Below are 23,421 nucleotides of genomic sequence, written 5' to 3' on the forward strand. Positions count from 1 at the left end.
AATGTTTTCATAGTAAGCGACTTTAGGTTTTCAGCCTAAGACTACCACAGTAATGAGAACATATGAAAAGCACAGCCTCTTCATTGCTAGTTTTAAAGTCAAAGATGCTAATGAAGCATCTGACAGGTTAAATGTGGTGTATAATATACATTTTTGTGTAGCAGCAATGTTAATATTAAGACATATTTTTATGCTGCAGTTTGATTGCTACATTGTTTTTAATGGTGTGGCGTTGATTAATTCTACTGCGTTTCTTTCCAGTATAACTTAGGCTATCTGACAAACCGGGTCTATAAAACAGTACTTGCAAGCAAGCATCATTGATTCCAGCAAAACCTACCGGTCCTTTCAAGTCCTTTCAGGGTTGAGGGATGAAAATTATCACTTGGACATTTATTTTCATACTAAAGCTCTATGCTTCACAAACACTAAAATATAAAAGTAATGGGTGGCAGACTGCATGGCTGATGTAAGGAAAGAAGAAGAATGAGCAGAAGGAAATAATTTTCAATGGGTTTTTAAAATCTTGTTTTATCTATACAGTATGTGCCACTTTGATAGCTGAAAGTGAAGTAAAGATTTTAAAGAAAAGGGGGAAAGGGGAAAATACTCTAAAATGCAAAAAAAGTACATTCGGAATGGAATGGAACATCATGAACCTCACATGTTCTAACAAGGTGCAGTTTGATCTCTTTAAATATAGAATAAAAGACAACCAAAAATCACAGTAAGAAGAAGCAAAGAAAAAAGCATGTATCATATGACAGGACTCAATTATTACTTTTGGATAGCTTTATTAGGGAAGGACAAGACTTAGTCCCTGGTAGTGCTGTATATTGTTGCAAGCAAAGATCAGATTGCTATCTAAAAATATGTGGGCCTACGTATATGTACAACTTTGGAAACGAACTATGAAAAACCAAACCCTGCAACAAACCCAGATACCAACTCTGTCCCTGTATCCACGAGTGGCTGGCGTAGAGGACAAGTGCCACAGACCTAATCTCCTGACGTTGTGTTGCTGACATATACTGGGTAGTGAGGGGCAGGGCACAGTGGCAGTAAGGTTAGACTCCCCCAATCTCACCACCACCCTGTCCTCACAGTCCTGGTGTCTGGCAGTGACACTACTGCTATTAGGCAGCTTTGTGGGCCCAGTGCTCCCCATTGGCCATTACTGCTTTTACCTACTTGGGCAAAAATACTACAGAACCTAATAATGTCAGCCACAACTTCAAGGATTCATTCACCTGTTCATCTTCCAATGTGATATATATCATCATCTGGCAGCAATGTCCTTCTGCATTCTGTCTTGGACAAACAGGCCAGTCTCTGCACAAAGGAGTAAATGGATACAAATCTGTTATTAATATGTATATATTGCTTAAGACATTTGATAGTTTTTTAAGGTGCCACAAGACTCAAGCATGCCTTTTAGTATCTTTGTCAACAGTGTGCATTTTCCACTGTTTGGAGAGAGGTAGCATGTATGCAGCAATAGGACCATACTGGTATTTCATCAGACTGAAAAGATGCGGGCATGGTGAGGGGTCCAGTTCATATGGTTTGTAACAGTGACCGCAAGGAGCTAATGCTGCTTGGTTACTTTCTGAGTAACAGTTACTAATTACCTAGTACAATCAGTGAATAGATTATTGCATCTGCAGCCATTTAGCTGCCTTAAATTTCCATGGAAATGGGGTTCTGTCTGTTGGAATGGCTTTTTCCTTTTGCATGTCAAGGCCACCAAGCCAGCCCCCCTGTTGGAATAAAGAAATTCACACTGACACAGAATTTTGATTTAAGGTTAATGGGCAAAATTTAGGCCACAACTTTATTGATTATAGCAAATGTTAGCGGTATTGGCTATTTGGCATTCAAAATGATTGGCCAAGAGGCCTGGGCTGATTGTGGTGCCACCCTGGCATGAGGGTATTACTCCACCCATGCCAGGAAGGGGGTGGGGACTGGCTTGAGGGCCTGCCTGCAACCAGGACCATCTTATAAGATGATCCTATTTGCTGCCAGGAGTAGCCGCCATTGAATTGAATGGGACTTAGTTGTAAGTAGGCATGCATAGGATTGTGATGAACCTGTTTAAGGTTGGGTCACTACCTATATTAAAATAGTTGGGGAAGCTATTCAAATGGCATGTTTAATTAATAAACATCTATTTCCTTTTAGGGGACTCTGAATTTGCTGCTTCAAAAATCAGTTATGCAGCACTCAACATTCTCCTGGTCTTGAAGTGGAAAAATAATGTTTTGCTTGAAGCACTGCTCTTTGTCTAATGTGAATTAAAGAAACTGATGAACACTTCACAGGGAAAATGTACCTTCTGCAGCAATATGCTCTTGATGACTTCTGCTTGACTTAATTTATTGTGTGTGGTTTTTTTTTTTTAAATGATTGTGACTTATTGCTGTTGTCTGTCCAATAAAGAAATACAGTCATACCTTGGTTTAAGTATGCTTTGGTTTGAGTACTTTCAGTTTAAGTACTCCGCGGACCCGTCTGGAATGGATTGATCCACTTTCCATTACTTTCAATGGGAAAGTTCGCTTCAGGTTAAGTACACTTCATGTTGAGTACTCCACGGACCTGTCTGGAATGGATTAATCCACTTTCCATTACTTTCAATGGGAAAGTTCACTTCAGTTTAAGTACGCTTCAAGTTAAGTACTCCACAGACCCTTCTGGAATGGATTAATCCACTTTCCATTACCGGTACTTTCAATGGGAAAGTTTGCTTCAGGTTAAGTTTGCTTCAGGTTATGTACAGACTTCTGGAACCAATTGTGTCCTTAAACCGAGGTACCACTGTAGAAGAAATTCTTTACAGGATCATTGACTTAGACATATCAGTGATGCGGTTGGACATTTTTTGCTGAGTGTTAAGATGATTTATAAAGTAGATTGAAGTGTTGTACAGTAATGTATTATTGTCAGGGGAAGAGAAGCTGTCACCTTCTAGATGTTGCTGGACTACAACTCCCATCATCCCTGACCATTGGCCATGTTGATGGGAGCTGGAGTCCAATAACATCTGGTGAGCCAAAGATTCCCCAACCCTGATTTTTTAGTTTCACACTATCTTAGTTTCTTTATGCGTAGTTGAAAAACGTTGACCACTGCTTGGTTCTTCAATACTCCTAATTTTCAGAAAGAATAATGCTGTGGCTTTCCCTGTTTTAACAAATCATGTCTACAGTGTCTATTCCTAGCTACAAAAATACTCATTTCCATTGAAGTCACTATGATGTAAGCATGTGAATTGGGTATAAGCTGCAAGGCTTGACCCGCTGAAGATGCTAAAGAGCTTATTAATGATTAGGTTGCATTTTGCTACCACACTGATATCATTCTTTCAGTAAAGTATGGTCAATAATATTAGTATCTAATAGATTTATGGGGAAAGAGAGGTGGATCGCAACTGCTGGAAAGCAGTCAAATTTTAGTGATTGAATTCAAGCTACGGTAGAATTAGTCATTGAACAAGCATCAGGAAACAAAGCCATTTCTATGTAACCCAGAGGAGAAAGGTGGCATATATTTATACTTAATTACTATCTTTTCATTTTCAAATACTTTGATGATAGTCAGGATGTCATTATAATTATTATATATTAGCTTCACTTATTAAGTCATGCTCTGTGCTTTGCCATGAAGTGTTACTGGGCATATTTTACAGTCCAGTTAAGAGACAATAGTTTAGACTCACTTAGCTGGTATTGTGTCAGGCAATTCACTCACATTGCTGACCTTTGATACATACTGGAACCTGATAATTTGTTAGAATGTGAATGACTGGATCCTATAGGATATAGCATACTGTTGTGTCACAAGACCTGATATTGTAGGCAGATACACTGACACATCTCAGTTGTGTTTTAGATTAGTGGTGGGATGTGAGGTTCTTGCTTTTATAAGTTCATTGATACAGTTGAAAAAATAGAAATTATCTAATTTGTTAGTTTCCACATAGTGTGCATTTCTTTACTATTATGTTGTGAGAGAAATATTTATAGGACTTCTGTTTCAGTGTATCTGAAGAAGTGTGCATGTACACAAAAGCTCATACCAATGACAAACTTAGTTGGTCTCTAAGGTACTACTGGAAGGATTTTTTTTATTTTGTTTTGACTATGCCAGACCAACACGGCTGCCTACCAGTATTTATAACACAGTTCCACTATGTCTAAACTATCTCCAGAAAAACATAGGTTGATTTCCATATAATAAGTGAGCGTGTGAGACTCCCACAGTGAAGTCACCATCATTTCACTCTGCTTTATGTATTATGCAGATGCTCTTAACCTGCCCTCCATTCCTCAAATCATGGATATCCTCACAGGTGTACACATCCTTTACATATAATGCTGCTACTCCTCCCTTCCTGTTTGGTCTATTCCTTTTGAATAGGTTATACCCCTCATTTTCTACATTCCAATAATGAGTCTCATTCTCAGGATCCAGCCCTGTGTGACATGTAGCAAGGTGAAGGTGAGTTAGTCACAGGTAGCTTGCTGAGAACATTAAAACTTGTGGTTTAGTTTGTTCTACATTGCCATAAGGCAGCTCTAAAAAGGATACCATGTTAAGGTTGTCTTTTTGCACTTTCTCCTTGATATACAGCGCAAGTTGCTAATAATTCCTTGTGCTTCCCTGCTGTTTTTTCAGTAAGAAGCAAACTGATTGTATGTTTTGCTTGTTCTTATCTTGGTAAATGGATGTTTGGGTTAGAATCTCCAAGCCACTCAGTCATCCAAGGCATGTAGAACAGATTTTCGGTAGAATACCCTGATGATTCAGCTCCAAACTTACTAGCAAGTATCTGAGTCAAACCTGGCAGCCATACCTTATACTGAAGGTAGGTGGGATTGATGGGCTTCTCCTGTTGACCCACAGAAGACCAATTCCCTTGTCCAGAATGTAGGGATCTTGGGACTTTCCCAAGGCATTCTCAGTCTTTCATTGATATCCTAGATTCTGTTAGGAGAGGCCCTTCCTAAGAAGTTCTTCTTATTTGATTGGAATACATGAATTCACAGAACTTGACACACATGTCTTTTCCTTCTCCCATTGCAACTTTGACAGTATTGCTTACAAATTTATGGAGAGCAGCTCAGTGGTGCCCCCCCCCGGGCAGGGTTAACTTTCAGAGTAACTTCCCAATCGCCTTCTAAATCTGGCCCTCAGACAGTCCAGGAATCAGCATGAATCATACATGAGTAGAATGTGCCCTTTTACTTAAAATGGAAGCGAAAGGAAAGTCCGATGCTGTAAAGAAAAATATTGCATAGGAACCTGGAATGTAAGAACCATGAATAGAGGTAAGCTGGATGTGGTCAAAAATGAGATGACAAGAATAAATATCGACATCCTGGGCATCAGTGAACTAAAATGGAAGGGAATGGGTGAATTCAGTTCGGGTGACTATCATATCTACTACTGTGGGCAAGAATCCTGTAGAAGAAATGGAGTGGCCCTCATAGTCAACAAAAGAGTGGCAAAAGCTGTAATGGGATGCAATCTCAAAAATGACAGAATGATCTCGATACGAATCCAAGGCAGACCTTTTAACATCACAGTAATCCAAGTTTATGCACCAACTACCGGTGCTGAAGAAAGTGAAATTGACCAATTCTATGAAGACCTACAACACCTTCTAGAAATGACACCAAAGAAGGATGTTCTTCTCATTACAGGGGATTGGAATGCTAAAGTAGGGAATCAAGAGATAAAAGGAACAACTGGCAAGTTTGGCCTTGGAGTTCAAAACGAAGCAGGGCAAAGGCTAATAGAGTTCTGTCAAGAGAACAAGCTGGTCATCACAAACACTCTTTTCCAACAACACAAGAGACGACTCTACACATGGATATCACCAAATGGGCAGCATCGAAATCAGATTGATTATATTCTCTGCAGCCAAAGATGGAGAAGCTCTATACACATAGCTGCCAAGTTATCCCTTTTTTGCTTCTTATAGCAAAATTCCAGCTTAAACTGAAGAAAGTAGGAAAAACCACTGGGCCAGTAAGATACAATCTGAATCAAATCCCTTATGAATACACAGTGGAAGTGAGGAACAGGTTTAAGGATTTAGATTTGGTGGACAGAGTGCCTGAAGAACTATGGATGGAGGCTCGTAACATTATACAGGAGGCAGCAACGAAAACCATCCCAAGGAAAAGGAAATGCAAGAAGGCAAAATGGCTGTCCAACGAGGCCTTACGAATAGCGGAGGAGAGGAGGCAAGCAAAATGCAAGGGAGATAGGGAAAGATACAGGAAACTGAATGCAGATTTCCAAAAAATAGCAAGGAGAGATAAGAGGGTCTTCTTAAATGAGCAATGCAAAGAAATAGAGGAAAACAATAGAATGGGGAAAACCAGAGATCTGTTCAAGAAAATTGGAGATATGAAAAGAACATTTCGTACAAAGATTACCATAATCAAGGACAAAGGTGGTAAGGACCTAACAGAAGCAGAAGACATCAAGAAGAGGTGGCAAGAATACACAGAGGAATTATACCAGAAAGATATGGAGGTCTCGTACACCCCAGGTAGTGTGGTTGCTGACCTTGAGCCAGACATCTTGGAGAGTGAAGTCAAATGGGCCTTAGAAAGCACTGCTAATAACAAAGCCAGTGGAAGTGATGATATTCCAGCTGAACTATTTAAAATTTTAAAAGATGATGCTGTTAAGGTGCTACACCCAATATGCCAGCAAGTTTGGAAAACTCAGCAATGGCCAGAGGATTGGAGAAGATCAGTCTACATCCCAATTCCAAAGAAGGGCAGTGCCAAAGAATGCTCCAACTACCGCACAATTGCGCTCATTTCACACGCTAGCAAGGTTATGCTTAAAATTCTACAAGGCAGGCTTAGGCAGTATGTGGACCGAGAACTCCCAGAAGTGCAAGCTGGATTTCGAAAGGGCAGAGGAACCAGAGACCAGATAGCAAACATGCGCTGGATTATGGAGAAAGCTAGAGAGTTCCAGAAAAACGTCTACTTCTGCTTCATTGACTATGCAAAAGCCTTTGACTGTGTCGACCACAGCAAACTATGGCAAGTTCTTAAAGAAATGGGAGTGCCTGATCACCTCATCTGTCTCCTGAGAAATCTCTATGTGGGACAAGAAGCTACAGTTAGAACTGGATATGGAACAACTGATTGGTTCAAAATTGGGAAAGGAGTACGACAAGGTTGTATATTGTCTCCCTGCTTATTTAACTTATATGCAGAATTCATCATGCGAAAGGCTGGACTAGATGAATCCCAAGCAGGAATTAAGATTGCCGGAAGAAATATCAACAACCTCAGATATGCAGATGACACAACCTTGATGGCAGAAAGTGAGGAGGAATTAAAGAACCTTTTAATGAGGGTGAAAGAGGAGAGCGCAAAATATGGTCTGAAGCTCAACATCAAAAAAACCAAGATCATGGCCACTGGTCCCATCACCTCCTGGCAAATAGAAGGGGAAGAAATGGAGGCAGTGAGAGATTTTATTTTCTTGGGCTCCTTGATCACTGCAGATGGTGACAGCAGTCACGAAATTAAAAGACGCCTGCTTCTTGGGAGAAAAGCAATGACAAACCTAGACAGCATCTTAAAAAGCAGAGACATCACCTTGCCGACAAAGGTCCGTATAGTTAAAGCTATGGTTTTCCCAGTAGTGATGTATGGAAGTGAGAGCTGGACCATAAAGAAGGCTGATCGCCGAAGAATTGATGCTTTTGAATTATGGTGCTGGAGGAGACTCTTGAGAGTCCCATGGACTGCTAGAAGATCAAACCTATCCATTCTTAAGGAAATCAGCCCTGAGTGCTCCCTGGAAGGACAGATCGTGAAGCTGAGGCTCCAATACTTTGGCCACCTCATGAGAAGAGAAGAATCCTTGGAAAAGACCCTGATGTTGGGAAAGATGGAGGGCACAAGGAGAAGGGGACGACAGAGGACAAGATGGTTGGACAGTGTTCTCGAAGCTACGAACATGAGTTTGACCAAACTACGGGAGGCAGTGCAAGACAGGAGTGCCTGGCGTGCTATGGTCCATGGGGTCACGAAGAGTCGGACACGACTAAACGACTAAACAACAACAACAACACTTAAAATGCATCTCTGGGTTATTTGTGGGGCATAAGAATTCATTCATTCATTTTCTTTTCTTTTCTTTTCTTTTCAAAATATAGTCCGGCCCTCCACAAGGTCTGAGGGACAGTGGACCAGGCCCCTGCTGAAAAAGTTTTCTAACCCCTGATCTAAGTCATATTTCTGGCTAAGCAAGTAAAGGAGAGCAATTATAACAACAACCCTTTGTGGGGTATCCGAGTGCATTGCCCATTGCAGTTTCCCCTTGGCCACAATATGGCCAGAATGGAAGCAAAGTAGGCAGAGTGGAAGCAAGAGTTTGAAAGGAGATAGAATTCGGGAGAAAGCAAATTATACCTGTGTATGTTCTTCAAGTCATTCAGGAATACTTGAGCATTATAAGCCACGTTGCTGTGGCTTTAAACCAGGCTTCCTCAACCTTGACCCTCCAGATGTTTTGAGACTACAATTCCCATCATCCCTGACCACTGGTCCTGCTAGCTAGGGATCATGGGAGTTGCAGTCCAAAAACATCTGGAGGGCCTAGGTTGGGGAAGCTTGCTTTAAACAGTGCTTCAGTAAACATGCACCTGAAGGCAGAATAATTTCAGGTGTTCTAATGCTGCTACAACAGTTTTAAAGGCTACTGTATTACCCAACTCTCTCTCTTTCTCATGCCCAAGCCCCTTTCACAAAATACGGTAGTCCAATTATAAGAATACACTTACAGGACTTTGTGCTGATGAAAACAAACACAGCATAATTCTGAACGTTTGAAGAAGAAAAGAAACAAGTTTTCTTTTGTCTTGCTGACATCCAGCATAATTCACTTGGTTCACTGTTATTTAGAAAATTATTACTCTGCTTCTGTTGGATATTTACCATCTGCCTAATTAACACCACCAGCCAGCAGGAAGGGGGGACGGGGACCTTAAGCAATCAAATTATCATTTAGGTGGATGACTTTACATTAATTTGTATGTAAAAATAATAATAATTGTAATTTGGAATGTGGTTACAAATATACAACTTGATCCAGCTGGATAGTGCAGGCCTGGAAGCAGTACTATGTACATGGATCCAGGCTGCATCCAACTCCTGTTGTTGGACTGAAAGTCATGAGAGCTACTGCTGCAAACAGATGGTAGGAGCATAGCTGCCAAGTTATCCCTTTTTTAAAGGGATTTTCCCTTATGCTGAATAGGCTTCCTCGCGAGAAAAGGGAATACTTGGCAGCTATGGGTAGGAGTTGTCAGTACCATTAATTTGTTGGGTGGACAGTGGGTGATACTGTCAACACCATTCACATTCTCTCCCAAAACTGTTTATTTGTTTGATTGATTGATTTATATGCACCCTTCATCATAATATCTCAGGACGGTTCACAGATTGTAGGTCCTGGGTGACCAAGTTGATATCACTAACAGTCTTGATTGGTGTATACAGTATGTGTGTAAGGTTAACATTTGAACCTGCAAATGTGCATAGAGCTGAATCCACTTGTAGATACCCATATAACTGTATCGTAAACAGACTTACATTCTGTTTCTAGGTTAATTTGGTTCTTCTAGTACAGCTGAATAATGTATTCTTCTCCTGTACACCTCAGAGCAACATTGAAGCACAACATTTCTTCCTCCCCCCACTTCTATTATTTTTGTTCTTGAGTGGCAGAGAATCTTATGAGGTCTTTTTGATCCAATGTTAATTTCATAAATTGCATTCCACTTCCAAAGTTCCCATGAAAAGGGTATTCAACCCAATCAAGACTCTGAGAAAATTGTAATGGGGCTCTTGAATTCAGCTGCTTGGGAGGGGGGTTTCTATCTAATAGAAGCTGTGAAAATATCAAAGGTTTTATGCCTTTGAGGCAATTTTTATTCTACACACAGTAGTGCAATTGCTTTATTACAGTGTAAGGGTGTTTAAAATGGTCTCTTTTCCAATGCAGAAATGACTGCTTAATACTCTATGGGATTTGAAAAGGGAATCTGGTCATTTTGTTTAAGGTTTGCGGTGTTCTTATTTATCTGCTGCCTTTTATCCTACCCTATCTTAAGGCTTAGGGTTCATGACATTTTAACTGAAACTCTGCTTTTTCATCTTTCCACAGTCTTTTCCTGGCCCGAGTCTAGAAAGTGAAGATTTTAACATACCTCCCATCACTCCACCTTCATTACCTGACCATTCACTGGTACATTTGAATGACACAGAATCTGGTTATCCTTCACTGTGTCACCCTATCAACCATAATGGCCTGCTTCCATTCCATCCACAAAACATGGACCTACCTGAAATCACAGTCTCCAATATGCTTGGCCAAGATGGAACACTCCTTTCAAACTCACTGTCGGTGGTAAGACTTTTATCTACATATTTTTCAAAGCATGTTTCAAGTGCCCTTATATCCTTCTGTAATTGAATTTACGCATCTAGTACTGCTTTGTGGTTTGCATATGTAGCTTTCTTAATAGATTATGTCTGATATGCAGTGGTTTGAGATAGTGGCTGGTGAACTCTTCTTGATACAATTAACAATTGGACTCGGCAAACAAAACTGCCCCCACCCCCCGCCAAGAATCAGAAAATATTTGTTTCTCTTCCTGAGTCCAGAAACATTTAGCATGTGTTGCTCTCCTGATGAGAAGAATGGGGCCCAGATATCAGGCATCCCACTCCTTCCCTCAAATGTACTGGATATATGGTAGAGAGCTATTCCTTAGGCTTCCTGGTACCTGTAACACAAGGGAGAGAGGAAGGGAAAACCCTGGTTTAGGCTTCATAGTGGAAACTTAGAAGGTAAATGTATTTGATTCATAATTAAGCTAAGCATTGTGAGCTGGAAATATTTATAGTTTCCAAACCAGGCTGGTAAATTTTTTGGTTACATCACCTGCTTAGATTTAAACCTACATTGAGACACAAGTAGAGTTCTTTCAGTTTGACTGGATATGGTCCAAAGTAGTTATCCACAGTAGAAAACCATAGATCACATTTGTACCTGTGGCAAGAAATCCACAGCTGGCCCTGCTTTTTCTTGCTTCTTATTATCACACATGTTGTTCATTCCAGTGTTGGAAAATAGTTGAGACTAGACAGTCCACTGGATTTTCAATTCTCTTTTGAGGTCAGAGCTTGACCATAGTCCTTCTATTTTACTGGGTGAAAGGTTATTTTTAGTAATTTTGGGAACTACTTCAAATTTGCTTCAGTTTCAACTTACATATAAAATAAGCTATCCCAGCTTTACATAAAGGAAAGTGATCTGAATGATATGGAGGGTCTTAACAATAAAAAATAGTAAAAGTACCCGGAGAAGGTAAGGGCAAGCATCTGGCACTTCAACAAAGTGCTCCAGCAGTGCTTCGTGGACGTGACCCCTTCTGTATTGAAGTTAGAGTTTGGAAGCTGAGTGTTCCCTTAAGTATTGAAGCTTCATATCTGATTCTTGCAAAGAAATGGGAACAATAGAACTTTGAGAGCTTATAGATCATTGCACTGAGCAACTGGAGCAAGGGAAAGGAAAGGGAGGCCAAGGGATGCAAGTAGCCAACCTTCTTTTGAGATCTTAAAGTAAGGCAGGCAAATAGAAACTCAAAACATAAGGGGAGAAAAATGATTTAATAAGACTCAAATAGTTTGTTTTCCCTTGAATTATGTGTGATCATTGTTATTTAATCACAGGGTTTTTATTTATTTGTTTTATTTTAGGAAATGTATAAAATCATTCATATCAAAGCATTCTCTTTTTTTTGTTTAAAAATACTTTTATTTCAAAAAAATTAAGATTACATAATAACAAAACCAGAAAGAAACAAATACAAAAATAAGAACCAACAAAAAGTCCTCAAATAAGAAAAAGAAAAAAGAAAGAAAAAAGGGGGGGAAAAGGATTCGAAAATCCCTCATTCACAAATTTACATAAATCATATCTTATACTAATCATGCATACAAAACTAATACTTCCACACGTACAGTATAAAATATAAATGCATACCGAAAAAAACAATGAAAAATTAAAGATACAAATAGAAACACAGATAAAAATAAAAATTAAAGTATAGAGAATATAAAAAATGCTTCCGATTGTCTGTCCACTGTTATTTTACAATATACTCCTCCTCTTACTTGTTACGTTCCCACTTTCCTTTCCGGCCAATTCCGGATAGTCTTTCTTACTTTAACCTAACATATATTATCTCTTTGTACGGATCTTAGTTTAAGCATACCACCAATTCCGAATTTAATCCCTCTTTCCTTAAATATTCCTCTAATAATTTCCATTCCCTTTGGATAATTTCCCTTTGGAAAAATCCATATCAAAGCATTCTCTAGGCGGTGTACAATAAATAAAATGTAGCACAGCGAAATCTTTGTTTAATTCATTCTTTCTCTGAGTTCATCAGAGCCCCGCCTTAACACTTCTCAGAAGGCTAAAACCTCAGTCTCGGCCAGTGGACGTCGTCAAGAATGTCATCCAGGCAGGAATCAAGCAGTGGAGCAATTGATAGGGACTAGCCCCCTGGAACTAGTGACAGATATTACAGGAAAGGGTACAGGCAGAATCATCCGTGATTCACACAAGCAACTTTCTTTCCAATTATAACGCACAAAACTGTATGGAACCAACTCCTAGGGGCCAAGGTTCCTTTGTCCCTCCCCCCATAAAATAACTGAGCACACACACCCCAAGTTGATGGGTATTGCCATTCAAGTGGTCTGTGTGCCCCACATCATGTGATTGATTATGTGGGGTAGGGATCCAAAGATGAAGTAGGCAATTAGCTGCCAACTACTGAGTCATAATAGCTATTATAGCCCCAATTCTGTCACTACTCTTTTTCTTGTATCCTGGCCAAACTTGCAGTGGAACTTTTTTCTTTCCCACTTTTTCTTCACAGTCCCCAATGACCTAGCTGACCTCTTCAGCAAGTGCTCCTTCTATATCTTAAAATTCTTTTATCCTGCCTAAAACTAAACCTCATTTTCCCTGCCTAAGTCCCGAATCCATCATCCATCACACCTTTCCTTTTTCTTTAGCAGTCTGAGCTCGTTCTTGGGAGCTCATCAGTCCAAAGCAATTCAATATACCGTAGCACTTACTAGATTGTATTGAGATAAGACCTCATTCACAGACAATGGTTGTTTTGGAAAAGGTTGGTTTTGGGGTTTTTTATTGTAAAGTAAGGAACGAAGGTTCTTTTTTTTTTTTTGTACCAAAGAACATCTACGTTCTTTTAAAGGTCTATTATCTGCATGGCAGTTAAAATAGAGCACATATTCTTTCAACATTATGACATATTTTGGAAACTAAAGAAGGAGAAGATAAGATGGATTTCACTTTATCTGAGTGGTTTAAATTTTTAAATTGTGATGTTTAAAGTGAAAAAAGACAGTAAAAGGCAGTAAAAGTGATGGATTTATTTCTGAAATGCTCTTTTTTGTACTAGCAACAAAAGCTGGGATAATGCGGGTTTATTATCTAGCTTAGCATATATTCAAAGCTCCCTTTGCATTCTAAAGGCTACTGAACAAGTGTTTTGACAATGATTACATCAATAGGTAGAACAGAGGACACATGAAACTAAAGTAGAAATGTTTCTATAAGTTTGTAGCAAATGCAGCATATCAATACATTCAGATGCTTTCACTGTAGCATTTCCAATTTGCTGCTTACAGGAAAGAATGACATATTGAATAATACCACTTTCAAAGTGGACCATTGTTGTTTCCATTTCTGAAATATTCTTAAATGTTTGCATCATTTTATTTTATATAAATTTTTCAGTATGTCAGAATGTTATTTGATTTTTTTAAAAGCACCAAAGATCAGATAAAGTTACCAGATTCAGAATAATGAAATCATTAATTTAAAATAAAATAAATATTATAGGGATTCAGTTTCTTCATACAGAAACTCAATATCACAGCATTAGTTTCCATCATATTGGCTGCAATAAAGGCTGCAAACAGTTATATAACATTTCTGCACCAATAGCTGATGCCTATTTTTTATTTTCATGAGGGGACTAAAGAAAGCATCTTACAAAACACTGGAGGAAATGGAACACCTCTACTTTATTTTTCTGTCTCATGTAACATAAAATTCTTTATTTTTTGTAACTGGTGGTAGTGAACCTTATGTAAGAAATGCCTGCTGTGTGTAACAACAGCAGCATTTTGTTATAGTTTGAGCTAAGCTCAAGTTACTTGTGGATCTCGGCTTGCATGTACTCAGAAGGATTTCTGACTTTCTCCCTTCTCGGTACCACTTTCCCTTTAACACATCAGAAACTTCTGACCATCTCTCTCTCTCTCTCTCTCTCTCTCTCTCTCTCTCTCTCTCTCTCTCTCACACACACATCTTCCACCACTTCATCTCTGTGTCCCATAAGTGTGAGCTGAACTCTGAGTGCTTTATACCTTCACCTGGTGTTGGCTGATTGGCTGATTACATTTGATTGCTGTGTCATGCTGAAAACCAGGGCTTGCAGTGTGATAGAAAACAGCATCCCTGTGACCCAAATGTGGGGAGTAAATAACAAAATAATCAGCTGGGTGCCTGGATTCAAAACACAGAGCTAAACTCACTCTACAGCAGGGGAGAGCACCCAGTAGCAGAGCTTAAACTCATAAAAGTCAAGCAGCAGTATAACGTTAGGAATACAGTTTGTTAGACACTTTTATCTCATTTAGTCTGCTTGCAAACAGCACCCACCCCCTCTTTCTACCCCTCTTAGCATCAACAGGACCACACAATGTAAAGTAAGTTTTAAAAGCTTTACTTACAAAATGTTCGAAAGGTCAGATTCATGCATTTATCCAAGCAGCAGCAAGGAGAACACAGGCAGAATACGCCTGGGTAGAAAATAAAGATAGTTTCAAACAAGTGATCTAAGCTTGGATCTTGCTTAGACATGTCTTCCTTGATCGTTGACATGGTGGAGAGAGAGAAGGAACAGAAAGAGAAGGCTTCACCTCCTGCCTCATCAGAGAAGAGGGGGGGGGTGACCTAGTCGAGCCTAGGAATCCAGTTTTTTTGTCTTAACCCCATCATACACTAACTAGTACTCATACATAGTTATGTTTGACTGCAATTTCCCACATGAAGATCTTGCTGTGACCCACTGACAATCTGCATTCTTCCAGAATTAGAACATTACTCAGTTGTACACTCAAAGCTTATAGTCTAAACTCTAACAGAGTGGGTGCACCGTAGATAGAGGGAGCAAAAAAATAGTTACACAAGTATAATGTAAATAATATGTGAAAGAGAATTCAATTGACCATACTTAGACTTAATTTCTGCCCAATGGCACAACCCTATACATATCTATTCTGAAGGAAGCTCAACTGATTTCAGTGGAATATATCTCCAGGTAAGTGTGTTTAGAGATAAGGGTGTATAGGATTGCACCCTAAAAATACTACCAAAACCACCAAATGATACAAAAGGCACTTTCTATATATAATGCACATTCCCAGCTTAACTGTCTACCCCAGATGGCTTGATTCGGAAGCTACGGCATTTCTCTATGCTGAGATAGCACTATATGAAAAAAAGAAAATACCCATGCCCCTTCTCATGAGAGTCCATAGAAAGTCCACACACACACACACACACACTTATATTAAACCCACCAAAAAGTAACAAACAAAGTTGCCTTCTCAAAAATACATGCATGTGCAGGTATATACACACTCACAGTTTCTCATTCAGTAATGGAGGAGCACAACTAGGTAAAATGGGATGATACTGCCTAGATAATATTGACTTCATTCAAGCAGCAATATTAGGAAGAATATGTAGATGCAAAATATCTTCAGTTTTTGAAAACTGAAAAAAGCACCCATCCGATTGTCTCCCCCAAAGCTTGCAGTGAAATATCATGAAATAATCTACGGTAAGAAATGCCTGATGTTGATGCAATATGGTGCTTTGTTCCCCTCTTAACAGAGATTCCATAGAGGTTGAAGGAAAAGAGAAACCAAACATTTATAAAATTGTTGCTGTAGATATAATTAGATCCATTTTAGGACCAAAAGTTTTATGTAGCAAACTGACAGAAAGATACACAATAATTATAGTTCGTTGACAAGCTGAAGAGAGTTCCCTTTTTATCTTGCAGCTTTAGAAACTAAACTGTAAATAAATATGCTATTTGACAGATTGTAATTGCCATCAGCAGGGCATCTTTTCATTTAATCAGATGGTGTTATTAAAAAGGGGGTTACAATTAAACATTTTATAATGTGACGTAGAACTCCATTAAAATTCTCCAGCAAACAGTAATTTGCATTTGATGCTTCTGCAGCCCCTTTCTATTTGCAGAAATGTTATTGGCTGTGACCTTCCACTGGATAGGTCTCTGTTTGCTGCTCTTTTCATTCTTTGATAAATGATATTGAGCATCCTGCCTCTCCCTCTCTCCCTGCCTCACAATGCACTTGAAAATACAGCATGTCTACATTAGATCCTTTTGACCCTTACAGTGGAACATGCAAAACAAACGAAATGAAATGTTGAATTCTCTTGATGTAGAATTAATGTTCTGGATTTATTTTGCAAATAGTAGGTTCTATCCAATTTGCTATTAAATCTGTTTCACTCAAGAGTAATAGGATTCCTTTAAAGGAAAAATAGCAGTTAGGGCTCAACTTAGGAAATAATTTAATATCACTCAGTGAAGAGTACTGTGGAGAACACACACACACACACACACACAGCGAGAGAGCTCACATTTCAGAAATGTTAAGGCAATGTCTCTTGCAGGGTTCCCCTTTTTACTTATATTCCTGTTCTTTACTAATGTTCTTTATAGAAAAGAACTGATTGAGCTGTAGCTCTATATCCTGCCTTCTGAATAAATACAAATCTATTTTTTTCTGTGGGTTTGTGTTATAGAGACTATACAGTGGAGTATTTGATCCAAAGTACTGATATAGACATCTCATTTCTGGATTGCCACAGACATACATTTCTTAAGAATAGTATATGTGTGAAGAAGAGAGAGCAGGCCCAGTATAATACATTTTGCTGCCTGGGATGAAGGATAAGATGGTACCCCATGATTCCACATGTAGAAGCCAACTGGAATGGCATTTCAATCTTAATTCTGAGCGGATACATCCAAAGCGGGGGGTGGGGGGAATATAGAATTCACACATGTTTTAGCCACACATGCTTTATTCATCGGTCTGCATCCTTAACTGGCTTAGTCTTTTCGCCAGCTTCAGCTTCTTTGTCCCTCCTTTCCCCCCACCCTCTGCACACATCAGATGGGGAACTGCTACCTATGAAAGACCAGCACTAAGCACTGTGCCTTTGAATATTAGTTGCTGAGGAGCAAAGTAGGGAGATTGCCGCTGCACAAATGTCCTGCTAGTAGGCTTCCCATAGGCCAGGGGTGCCCAAACTTTTTTCAAAGAGGGCCAGATTTGATGAAGTGAACATGCATGAGGGCGTGAGCTTTTTTAAAGGATTTTGTCCAAAGACATATACTGCCACGGGGGCCGGATTAAATCAATCGGTGGGCCGGATTAGGCCCCCCGAAATGGACTTTGGACATGCCTGCCATAGGCAGCTGGTTGGCCACAATGAGAACAGGATGCTGGATTGTCAGTATTCTTACCTGTCCTTCACTGTGAAGTCCCGGGATCAGTTACAATAATAATAATAATAATAATAATCAATTAAAACCATGTAGAGAATACAGGCAACCCCCTATTTATGTGTCTTCAATATGTGCATGACGGTGCATATGTGCATCACACCAAACCCAGACGTGACCCAAAAATATCTGGAAAAGGGGTGGAGTAGGGCAAGGGTAGGGAGTGGCGGGGGCGGAATGGAATGTTTGCAGACATTTTCAATGGTGCTTGAAATATATGCAGTGTAAATGGGGAGTTGCCTGTAGTTCATTCTTCAACATATAGAGGTAGTTGTTCAGTTCTTTGGATCCTAGTCAGTTATTTTATTTCATCCACTTCAAACAAGCATTCTCATCAAGCAAGCACCCACAATGTACATATGGAGAGTTGAGACTGAAAACAACATGTCAAGCCACCCCCTTCTGCAAGATTCATGATTTTGAGGCATATTTAAATGATCTATGGTTCAGCCATAATGTTTGGCAAGATGAGCCACCTGTTGTTTGCTTTTAGCATATATAAAAAGAATTAAAATGAAGGCAGGTATTTAATTTATGTGCCCTGCTTTCTCTGGCTTTGCTTTCACCATGGGTCATGTAACAGGACCTGCAATGTTGAGGCATAAAATAGCTCGTGAAAGGGTAACTAGTTACTACTCCTTGGTGAAAGGAGATCTGAAATGAAGTGTTGGCAGTTCCATTGAATCACAGGTTACCAGGGAGACTATGGCTCATGTTGCATGTGCTTATGCCATAGCTGAGCCATACACAACAATCGAAGTTCAGCCAGGAGCCACAAACCAGGAGCAGGAGTTGCACCAGGGATTCCAGAGGAAAGGGAACAAGCCAATAGTCAGAGCTAAAGAATGCATGGAAACATGTCATAGAGGGGAAGACACTGTTGCTCCAAAAAGGTCCCAGCACAAACAGAAATATCTTTACAGTCCTCTTGTCAATGAGTGTCCAATCGCCAGCCTAGTTGTGTAGAGCTTCACCACATGGTGATCCAACCACCACCATCCCAACAAGTCCAGGGGGTGGATTAGGCAGAGGAGTACTTCTGCCCAACTCTCCTGGCTAAGCTGACTTCCTGGCAAATGGATGGCAGACCCACTGACCAGTTCCACACTGGCAGGTGCAAGTAGAAAGTCTTGTAACAGAGTGTTATGACAGCCAGTGCAGGATCCACTGGATCCAAAGCTGGTCCCACTGTCGCTGCACAATAACATCAGGCCTGATTGTCCTGCCATCCACCTGTGAATGGCAGGGCTGCAGATGCAGTGCTGGCTCCCTTAGACTACTATACAGACAAGGAGACGTGGCAGGCAGCAGTTTTGATATGGGCAACCAAACATAAACACAACCAAAGACTTCCAGCTTGCAACCCTGACAACTCCCAACAGCTTATTGACTTTGCTTGGACTACCTGTTCCTGTTGGTTCTATTAACCCAAGACCCACAGATTGGAGCATTGAGGAGTAAGGAAAAGGACTTTGCATTAGCTGAGATTCCTGCAATTCAGGAGGTTGGACTAGATGACCCTTGGGGTCCCTTTCAACTCTACAATTTCATGATTTTTATGACTCAATGATAGAGAAGGCCCCAGGTTCAGTCCCTGACATCTCCATGTTTAAGTGGGAAGGACTCAAAAGCCATTGACAGTCTGTGTACCAAGCTGTGATAAACCAGCAATTTGGTATGAGGCAGCTCTATGTATGTGAGCTGGAAATATTTTCCCTATTCACTTTCAGTCATTATCCACTGCCCAGGTGGATCATGTTTAGTCAAAACTCTCTACTATGACCTGTCCATCTTGGGTGGCCCTTAGGATGATGACTTTTTTACAACCTCATTTCCCTGTATCATAATTTGATGAGCTTTCATTAAAGATTAGAGAAAATCTTACTTTCAAAGAGATTTGATTAAAAAAAAAAAACCTCACGCACAAAATGATTTAAAAAATTTTATTTATCAGTTTTTTGACCATTTTTGAAGTCACTGTAAGCAGATATAAAATTGAACCCAAGCTTTGGAGTCATATGTATACAACGTTATATAGGGTCATCAAACACACAAGGAAGCTTTTTTTTTAGCTGCAGTAACAGTATAGACGCTGCTAGAGGACGATGTTTTGCTACCTCTCCTGTAGGTTCTTTTCCCAGTATGTCTGGCAGGGTCTGCTGGCTGAGTTTTGAGGTCCCCAAAAGGGGCTTTTACCTTGCGCAGGTGTGACATTTATATACCCTATGTTGCTAAGAACACTGCCCATTGTGGAATGTGGTGTTGTGTCCAAATTTGATACGAAATATATATAGAATTGTTAATACAATTTTATGAAATGGTAAAACGGCATACAAAAAAAATTAAAAACGGTTTGTGCGTAGTAACCTTTTAAAATATTTCAATGGAATATACTGGTACCTCATTTTAGTCATTAAGAGGCAAAAGTTCATCCATTTGTGCTACAGGAAATAATTTTTGAAAAAGTCATCACTCTAGTGGCCCTGCACAGCATAGCTCATAGCTTCTCTGAATTATTCAAGCCCCTTCACCACGACAAGGCAGTGATACATGAAGGCCACTGGTCCCATCACCTCCTGGCAAATAGAAGGGGAAGAAATGGAGGCAGTGAGATATTTTACTTTCTTGGGCTCCATGATCCTTGCAGATGGTGACAACAGTCATGAAATTAAAAGACGCCTGCTTCTTAGGAGAAAAGCGATGTCAAACCTAGACAGCATGTTAAAAAGCAGAGATATCACCTTGCCAACAGGTCCGGATAGTTAAAGCTATGGTTTTCCCAGTAGTGATATATGGAAGTGAGAACTGGACCATAAAGAAGGCCGATCGCCAAAGAATTGATGCTTTTGAATTATGGTGCTGGAGGAGACTCTTGAGAGTCCCATGGACTGCAAGAAGATCAAACTTAACTATTCTGAAGGAAATCAGCCCTGAGTGCTCACTGGAAGGACAGATCCTGAAGCTGAGGCTCCAATACTTTGGCCACCTCATGAGAAGAGAAGACTCCCTGGAAAAGACCCTGATGTTGGGAAAGATGGAGGGCACAAGGAGAAGGGGACGACAGAGGATGGGATGGTTGGACAATGTTCTCGAAGCTACCAACATGAGTTTGACCAAACTGCGGGAGGCAGTGGAAGACAGGAGTGCCGGTCCTGGCATGCTCTGGTCCATGGGGTCACGAAGAGTCAGACACGTCTAAACAACAACATAAAGCTACTTTAGGCTTATGAAAGGCCTTGAGTTTAGTCACTAGGATTTTTGGCTTCACCTTTTTCTTTAAACAACAGCTACCCCCTCCTTGTTGCCATATCACAAGCTGTTTAGCATGCATCAATGTGCTGTGAACTAGATAAACAGATCTTTAGATCCTGGCTTTGAATTTGACAGATTTGCACGGGTCCAAATAGGCAATGATATGGCTGATCTTACTGTACCATTTATTAGTCTGAGCAATACTAAATCTAGCCAGGAAAGAGACACAGGAAGAGAAATGACCAAACAGCCAAGTAGAATAGTTTTGTGTTTCCATGTTACATTTCATACTTTCTTGCATCCGTGTAATAAATCCTCAACTTCTGATTATTTTCAGTTTATGTTATATGATCCTTACTGGAAATTTGAAGACTTACTCTAGACATACTCTCCCCTCCCCTTTTGTGGGGGCTTATTTACTACCCTTAGTAGTAGAAAAGTCCTATTTCAATCATATTTGAAATACCTCATTTTAGACAAGTACGTGCTGCTCTGCTTACAAAACATATATGAGTGGAATATGCAATTACCACAACTCAGTTGCCTGCCACAGAAACATTTCAGCATTATAGCATTACAAAAATAGAATGACATGCATAATGAAAGATTTCAAGATTCACCCAAGGCATTTATTCTCTTCACCTTAATGTTCTCAGCAGAAGCAGAGTATCCATTAAAAGGTACTATGAATTATGGTTGCCTAGCAACAGGAAAGAGCTTGTAACAGCACCACAGAATGAAATGGCTGGTTGATAAAATGAATTTTCTCTGAGCATTAGCCTGTTGAAACTGCCTTTTCTTGTGGAACATAAAGTGCATTTATTTGTCTCATGCATTTTTTATTAGAAAATTATTTGAGTTCCAGAGACTTGAATCATTTTGCTACAGGAGATATTTGATTTTAATGTGTTGTACTAAAATAAGTGATAAAAGACATTTTCTTCAAAGTAAAGACACCACACAATTCTAGGTAGCTTCTTTGAAGTAATAAATAAAATCTTATATCGGGCATGCAATTACTTATTTCTAATTAAGAGTGACATTAAGTAGCAACAAAAGTAAACTTTTAGATTTTTCTTTGAGGGACAAAGTTCGACATAGTGGACAATATGTGGTGAATAAGGCAAACAGTTCTGTTGTAGGTTTGACATGAGAAAAATCAGATTTTGCTTCGTTACATGGTACATCATTCTCTATAGAAGCCTGAAATACAGAAACAGCTGTAACTATTATTCATGTCTACAGTTTACTTTAATGCTTATTTTTATCTTAAATTTCCATAAGCATTGGATAAATGTGTGTTAGAGAGAAAGAGAGAGAGGATATGACATCTGGAAGATAGGCTTTGTTTTAGCTATTGCTAGTAAATCATAGCATATAAAAGATAACAGCTTTCTTTTAAGCATTTTTATTAGGATACAAGTAGCCAATCTAGTGCCCCCCATATGTTGTTGGATGCTGCAGTACAATTCCCAATCCCCAGTGGCCAGTAGGCAGGGATGAGGGAGTTGTAGTTCAACATCATTGGCTACGCCTATAGTATGTAAGGATAATCTCTAAATTGTATTGTTTTCCCTTCCTGTATCTGGTTTATATAACATCTGTAGCAGTCATGGCACAAACAGAAACTTTCTCTGTAATAGCCATAGAGCCATCCTGTGTGTGGCAAGTGGGCAGTGTTGGCCTAGAATAGTATTCTTCCTGTGGTCCCTGGTTGGGACTGTACAGAGCCTAGGGCTTGCCGATCAGAAGGTCGGCGGTTCGAATCCCCGCGATGAGGTGAGCTCCCGTTGCTTGGTCCCTGCTCCTGACAACCTAGCAGTTCGAAAGCATGTCAAAGTGCAAGTAGATAAATAGGTACCACTCTGGCAGGAAGGTAAACGGTGTTTCTGTACGCTGCTCTGGTTTGCCAGAAGCAGATTAGTCATGCTGGCCACATGACCTGGAAGCTATACACCGGCTTCCTCGGCCAGTAATGCAAGATGAGCGCTGCAACCCCAGGGTCATCCACGACTGGACCTAACGGTCAGGGGTCTAGCAGCTCTTAGCAAGTGGCATAAGGTAAAGGTAAAGGGACCCCTGACCATCAGGGGCAAGTAGGCCGGATCCCAAATCACTGCACCACCTCCAGGCAGACACAGTGGTTTGCCTTTCCCAAGCTTCCAACCTGGCTGACATGAGCAATGGGGCTGTGAATGAGGTGGTGGCTCCACCAGTCTGTCACATCCTATTGTTGTCTGGAGGGGGCTTGGATTGTCTTACTGGACAGTTTGGTTAACAATATTCAATAAACTTTTACTTTTAACAGATAACTGTAACACACTTTAATTGCTGGCAGATCCTGTTTCTAATTTTTTTAAGTTCTTTACTGTGCTTTCCTATGCATATTCATTCAGAAT

At 40.0% G+C, this 23,421-nt stretch overlaps 1 protein-coding gene across 4 annotated transcripts in view; it reads left to right on the top strand.

Annotated features, from left to right (window-relative positions):
• Positions 1 to 23,421, top strand: part of TOX (thymocyte selection associated high mobility group box) — a 201,965-nt gene that overhangs the window by 111,431 nt on the left and 67,113 nt on the right. For all 4 annotated transcript variants that reach the window (XM_035125638.2, XM_035125639.2, XM_035125640.2 and 1 more), the window contains exon 3: positions 10,213 to 10,455. In XM_035125638.2, coding sequence (XP_034981529.2) covers positions 10,213 to 10,455 — 243 coding nt within the window. The remainder of the gene's footprint in view (positions 1 to 10,212; positions 10,456 to 23,421) is intronic.

This window comes from Zootoca vivipara, chromosome 8 (assembly GCF_963506605.1).
Source record: "Zootoca vivipara chromosome 8, rZooViv1.1, whole genome shotgun sequence".
In the NCBI taxonomy this organism is placed as follows: domain Eukaryota; kingdom Metazoa; phylum Chordata; class Lepidosauria; order Squamata; family Lacertidae; genus Zootoca; species Zootoca vivipara.